The following is a 7,028-nucleotide window of genomic DNA, read 5'->3' as shown; positions in this document are numbered from 1 at the left end:
TAAAATTTAAAACCCCTTTGGGCATTTTTTTTATATAAAAAAAAAAAAAAAAAAAAAAACTAAAGCAGATGATAGTCAAAGTTAAATATTAAACTCAATCATCTGCAAATTACAGTCTTTTATTGTTATGCGTGAAATTATGAAACAAATAAAAAAAAATTCCTGTTTGCACCAACTCTTCATTATTTAATAAGTCATCACTGTCATGGTTGCAACCACAACAAATCTGCATGACGACATACAGCTGAAATCAAGAAGTTCTTTTAATTAAGCAGGAAACTTTATGGCTGAGCTACTGGAACAAATGAGTTAACGTATTAAGCCCACAGCAGCTCCATGGTGACTCAATTTTTTCTCCCTTTCCAGTACTTCTAAAATCAGCAGTAAACCACATCTCAGGTCTGGCAACTGTGAAATAATTAAAAATATGCTTTCGGTACTCAAGATATTTACAGTATTATATAAGAGCTGACCACAGCTGTTTATTCTGAGAAAGTGCTTGCATTCAAAGGTTCATCCAAACACACACACTTTCTCTGAGCAGTGTCTACATCGGAGGTGTGAAGCTGTGTGTTGGAGGAGCCGAGAGGGAGACGCACAAGGAAAAGATAAGCGATGACGATTCTAAACTGTCAAATGCTAGACAAGTAGGAGACCAGACAGCTAGATTGAAACCAGTCATGTCATGGACAGCCTTCTGCACAGAGGATTATGCCTTATCTATAAATAATACCTAATGTCAGAGTTCAATTCAGTGAAATATAAATAAATTGGAGTTTGTTGAGACATTTTTAAGCTGCAACTATTAGCACTTAGTTTGACACCTAAAAGAGCCTCGTTTTACATTGTTTGTTCTGTATGAACCAGAATATTATTATTGAAACTTTATTTTATCAGGTAAAAAGTTTCAGAACCAGTTCTCAGTTTCCAGCCGACAAATATCTTGCAATCTCTTTCAGGCAGTTTGAGTTGTTTAGCCTCTACACAGACATTTTATATGGCAATGTTTTGACACAGTATTTTACAAAAGTATTAATACCCCTTCATTTTATAACAGATTGTAGGGCTGACCTTCCCTCCATTCAGGACTTCTATAGGAACAGGGTCAGGAAAAGGACAGCCAACATCTCTGCAGACCCCCCATATCCTGGACATAAACTGTTTAAACTTTTACTTTCAGATCAGCACTACAAAATCCTATTTGCAAAAGCCACAGACAGTTTCTACCCCAGGTTGTCTCTCTGATGAACACAACGGACATCTTTCAGCCCAACTTACTACTCTACTGTGAAATAAAATTTGCATATTTGAACTTCCACAACCTGCATTTCCACTTGTCGTTATACAAACAACTGGTTGTCCTTTAATCCTTTATCTATTTCCTCTAAATATTTTACATCAATACTTATTGTCTGTGCACTGAGAGAATGTGAAACCAAGGTTTGTTGTTGTACTAGCAATTCTGACCAATAAAGCTGATTCTGTTATTTGAAAGTTGCAGGGCAGCGCCTTCGATGGCTGCAGCCGCAGGCATCAGTCTTCCTTGTTTTTGTCTGTTTATTGTCTTCTTTGGATGGGTTGTATTGGAATTAATTTTGCTTTGCTGTAATAATAAAAGTATTCTGACTCTGAGCATACCCTGGAATTTCATATATGTAATTTAAATAAAAAGCACATTCACAAGCTAAAATGACCCGGTCAAAGTCTAGACCTAAAATCTATCTTGAGATAGATCTTAAAAACACTCTCCAACCTGGCCTGGCCACAGTTGTAAAAAAAAAAAAAAAACAGGATTCTATAAAGGGCTGGTTCAGTGGATCTTTTTGATATTGAAAATCATGAATCACTTTCATTCTACTTCACAATTGTGGACTCTGTTGTTTTGAAAAATGTTTGGAGGCACTGGATTCAAATTGTGCAACAGTGATTTAGCAAAAGAGTGCAGACTTAGGCCCAAGAAAGATATTCTGGAATCTACTAAGAAATACTTTAACCAAAAGAAAAAACAACCTTTCCTCCAATCATTCAGGACAGCAGTGAATACTTAATGCATCTCAAAATGTCACAACACTGCATTCTAATGTTCCTTAAATCAATACTATTTTTAAAGCAAAAAGTGCCCATTATATTTGAGGACAATATATCTGGGAGTATTTATAAAGACTTTCTTTAACAACGTTCAATTATTTTATTTTATTTTTTTAATAATAACACAAATCTAAATTAAATGAACATTTGTGCATACCTCAACAATTGTGGTTTTGGCTGCCTTGCACATGGGTTGGTTGAAGTTTCTTGCCGTTTTCCTGTAAGACACAAAAACAACGCACATGATTTCTAGAAAGTTATTATGCTGGGAAGATTTTTTTCCAAAACTGGAGGCAAAATGGGGTTTTAAAAAGGGTTGAAAGGAGTGTCTACTATCCAACCTCTCCAATCAGCTGGTGCTGAACTGGAGAACACTGCCCTCTTGAGGATTTAAAAAAAATCTATACAAAAGGTCAAGATCAGTGCATTTGATGAATGAAATTAAGTTTAAATTATTATCAATATTACTGTGAGCAAATTATATAAACAAAACTTGTAAAACACTTCAAAATGCAATGTTTTAACTAGAGTATACCGTAGAAAAATAGCAACCCAAGGTTTCATTTAATCTGTGATAAAATAAGATTAACAATAACAAAACTATTACATATGAACCAAGCACTTTATCAAGAATTTTTTAAAGTGTTTCTTCCTTTTAGCTTTCCTTGGTTTAGAAGCCCTGCAATATTTCCAAACCACAATAAAAGGATGCAAGAAAAGCAGAAAGTATGAAGGATTGCACTGTTGCAACAACACCACACAGAAAAGTAGTGAAAAAAAAACTTGTTTTAAGGGCCAAAAGTTTTACTGAATAACAAAAAAATACTTTTTTATACATCAGCAATGTGCTGATGTGCACCTGTCTATAAACGGGACCAACATACACACCAAAACGGGCCTGAAATATGGCTGACAACCTGCCACCTGGCTGTCAGAAAATAAATGAAATGTGTCAGCAATACCAAGTGTAGATCCAGATACTTTACAAATATTATTGCACTTACCAGTATGAAAAAAAAATAAAAAATCAACGTAAAGCAGGCTGCTGTGTGGGAACAACAACGTATTCAAGATATGAGACATGCCTGCAACAAGTTTAACACAATGATGTGAACAGGTTAGCATTTTCTCCGGACATTTAATTTCCCACATTTACACCAAGTTTAATCTAAAGAAGGAAAAAGTTCATTCTAGCAAGTCTGTAGATTAAGTAGGTTTTCCTTTCTTTCAAAATGTTGTATATTTACCTAAAAACAATGTTTCCTGCTTTGTCAGCTTTCCATGCCTTGATCAGGGCAAAATCCCCAGTTATGGCTTTTTCCATAATGTAGTGCCTGTCATTAAACTCCCGCACCTGTAGATAAAACAACACAGCAAATGCAGAAGAAAGAAACTCAGACTCTATCATACAGTGCAGCTGGACATAAAGCCCATATCTTAACATTGTAATGTCATAAATAGGTTTAACACAGGGCATTGGTCCTAAATCAGCCAGCTATAAAAGCTTGCTTTACCGACTCCATTGATTTATGTTCAAAACCAAATATGTTTTCTGTGGAGACAAGGGTTTGCAGAAGCTACATATGGGGACAATTATAGGACAATTTTTGAAGTCTACAATTGTGCACGTTAGGTGAAATATAATTATGCCATGAGAAATGATCAGTAAAGTTAATGTTGCATATGGTACACAACTGTAATTCATGATTTTCACAAAACGGATATTTTCTTGATTTAAAGAATCCCAACAAGAAAGTGTTAAACGAATGTGAGGAAACCTATTGGCTACAATAAAAAGCAGGACGCAGCGAGCGCTTGTCTTGCGAAGCGAGTGGTTGAGTTCCGTAAAGAAGAACAAGGAAGTAAGAAAGGATGGTTTCTCCTCACCCACCAGAAACTCACCTTCCCTTGCAAAAACTATTTGCCCCCAGGACTTTTTACAAAATGGAAACTTGAAGTTAAAGTATGAAGCAACCAAAAGCCGAGGGAAGAGCAGTCTAACCTCTCGCTCCTCGCTAGCAATAGCAATGCTGCCATCTTTGTTGTACTTAATAGGAGAGCCTCCCTCTTGGATCAGAGTGCCATAGCCGGTGGGAGTGAAGAAGGCTGGAATCCCAGCACCTCCTGCCCTGATCCTCTCTGCAAGAGTCCCCTGTGGTAAGGAAGAGACAAATTTATTGGAACCGAGCCATGATCTGAAGAATTTACATTTTTGATAAACATAAAAAAGGGTGTTGTTAAAGTTTAACTTATTGACAACATTAATTGTTTTCTTTGTAATGTCTGCGCTGTATTATAATGTTTCTACACCAACCTGTGGCGTCAGCTCCACTTCCAGCTCTCCTGACAAATACTGTCTCTCAAACTCGGCGTTCTCTCCTACGTAGGAGGAAATCATCCTTTTGATCTGCTTGGTCTGCAGCAACAGGCCCAGGCCAAAGTTATCCACTCTAGGAAAAAAAAAATTGTTATAAAAGAATTTAAAAGAATCTTTAGGATATTTTTTTGAATCACCTAAATTAATTTGGATCAGTTTTGGGTCACAAGGTAAGAAGGCACAAAGACTACATTTTTGTTGGTATAACTGAAAAAAAAATACTTCTACTTCTGCAAATTTAATAAATTATAAACCATTTACAAACACAGAATCAGCATACCTCCTAATTTCCACACTGACATAAAAAAAAAACAACAAAAAAAACACAAACACTCTTACCCTGCATTATTACTGACTGCAGTGATGCCCTTTACGCCAGTCTTCAGCAAGCTGTTGATTAGATTCTCTGGAATCCCACACAACCCAAAGCCTGTGTTGGAAAATACCAGACAAATAATAACGACATAAAACAGCAATAATAAGCAGAATCACTGTGTGAAAGGTGACACATCAAGATCAAGTTGAACTTTCACCTTGTATGTTTGGGACATGTCAAATTTGTAGAGCAAATAGGCACATGACAATTACAAATCACACACAAAAACCCAAAGTCCAAGGATCGTGGATGACGCCATTGGAAATTCAACTTCTTTAAATGACACACTGATCAGATGATCTTGTCCATCAAAGTCGTGCATTTATGATTGTTGTGCCATCATAAACTTTAGAAATCTAGGCTATTGAGTCTAACGAGTGAAATATTTTACCAAAACACTCAGAGGTTAATGTTTTATTATTGCCTTTACATGAGACTTCCCTCAAACAGGAATGTGACGCAGTGGAAAATGTTCAACAATGCCACTGTGAGCTTGACTATAAATAAGTGACAAAGAATTTGTGCGTGCTCAATGTTTAAATTGTAATCAGCCAGCATGCTCAGGCTAACACCTCTTCGTAGTAAAGTTGCCACTGCACAGATACTATGCGACTGAAGCCATTCTGTTGAAGTAGATGTTCCTTTTTTTTTTAGAAAATGCTAACTATTACCTCCAACCAGAATAGTAGCACCATTAGGAATATCCTTCACTGCCTCCGTTGGATCTGAGTAGAACTGCGAACTTCTCGGGCTGGACGTGGAAAAGTAGCAACCACAAGTCTGCAGAAAGAACATGAGGGAATGAGTTGGGTGCATGGACTGACATCTTTTAATTGATGAAGTTGGAGAGGATATTCTGCCCTACCCTCACACATATAATGGTTGATAGTTGTTGGGTTGTCTCATTATTCATAACCAAACAAATCCTGACCAACAACGATAATGGTAATCAGGGGCTCAAAAATCTTAGACATTACATTATTTAGAAGATCTAGCCTGCAGGTTGGAATACAGTGTCGTGATTTAATTGTCTTCCACACATAAATAACTGAACAATGCAGCGACCAATAGCAACCCTGTAGTTTCGGGGTCTCAAATGCAGGTTGCTCAGTTTGTGCAGTAGCAGAAAAGTAACACGTTACATTTTTAGAGGTAGATTCAGAAAAGGTTGCGTCGCCCTCCCTCCATGCACCGATTGGAATTTGCTTCACATCCCCCCACAATTTGAAAAGCTTGACACACCACTGGTTGCAGGTTTGAATGCAGCTTCTCTGCATTCAAGCTCCTAGTTATGATTAGACAATCACGCAATCAACTTCCTGCACCAACAGGTGTTCTGTTTATCAATGCTACCCGTAAATCCGTCCTATCTCCTGGTAATGCACCGATAGTCAGAACACCGGCTGTTTAGCAGGTCTTTTTGGAGCATTTTAATAAATGCATTCTTTCTAAAATAAAACTTTTGCATCCGTTTTTGTTTTAGGTGTGTATTTTAGGTTTGATGATGATAAAAAAGTAAATTGCTTATGCATATTTGATATGTCAAATTAACAATTTACTGTCCATTATAGATATGAACAAAAGCCCATACCCGAGTAAAACTGGACCATTTATTACAATCTTAGCTGGGCGCAAACATTTATCAAGTACTGCGTCCTTGCAGACTTTTAGCTGTACTTCCAAGGTACGTCCTTGGGTATCGAGAGGCTAATGTGATCTCGAGTTTTGCAGCCAACAAAGAGAAACTCCTTCGCGATAGTTAAGACACCTCAACCACTCCAACTTTTGGTCCTTCTAAGATACATTTGAGCTATAGTTCAAAAACAGACCTTTAGGAGGCGGTGGCTGGCGAAGTTTACTCTGGCTCTTCGGTGACCTGCGAGGTTTTTGAAGAGTAAGCCCTCGGCTCTGCAAAACGCTGTAAGGGTCGCCATCTTTTTTGGATGTATACACGAGGGTTAAATTAATTATGCAGCAGGCTGAAAGACAACTGAATGTGCCTTGGTGCCCTCCCCTAATAGCTCTACGACATGTGTCGGCGTTCTTAAACACTCTTCACAAAGGGGATGTTTTCAAAGGCATGACCTGCTCATTTAATTTTAACCCTTTCGCCACCGCTTTGCTATAGCTTTATGCGGGGTAAAAATAACATGAAATTAATTTGGCTTTGACGTAATTTCGTAAGGC

General features: G+C 37.4%; 1 protein-coding gene across 1 annotated transcript in view; it reads right to left on the bottom strand.

Moving 5' to 3' along the window:
* The window catches only part of oxct1a (3-oxoacid CoA transferase 1a), a 45,665-nt gene extending 38,637 nt beyond the window's left edge, over positions 1–7,028 (bottom strand). Inside the window, exons 1-7 of the mRNA XM_015024145.1 lie at positions 6,671–7,028; positions 5,513–5,621; positions 4,805–4,895; positions 4,403–4,538; positions 4,091–4,240; positions 3,336–3,442; positions 2,246–2,306 (exon numbers count right to left, since the gene is read on the bottom strand). Coding sequence (XP_014879631.1) covers positions 2,246–2,306; positions 3,336–3,442; positions 4,091–4,240; positions 4,403–4,538; positions 4,805–4,895; positions 5,513–5,621; positions 6,671–6,775 — 759 coding nt within the window. The 5' untranslated portion in view covers positions 6,776–7,028. The remainder of the gene's footprint in view (positions 1–2,245; positions 2,307–3,335; positions 3,443–4,090; positions 4,241–4,402; positions 4,539–4,804; positions 4,896–5,512; positions 5,622–6,670) is intronic.

Source organism: Poecilia latipinna, unplaced genomic scaffold, assembly GCF_001443285.1.
Source record: "Poecilia latipinna isolate Pla-1442-1.1 unplaced genomic scaffold, P_latipinna-1.0 Scaffold91, whole genome shotgun sequence".
NCBI lineage: Eukaryota > Metazoa > Chordata > Actinopteri > Cyprinodontiformes > Poeciliidae > Poecilia > Poecilia latipinna.
The sequence above is the reverse complement of the archived record's forward strand: the minus strand, read 5'-3'. Positions and strand labels throughout refer to the sequence as shown.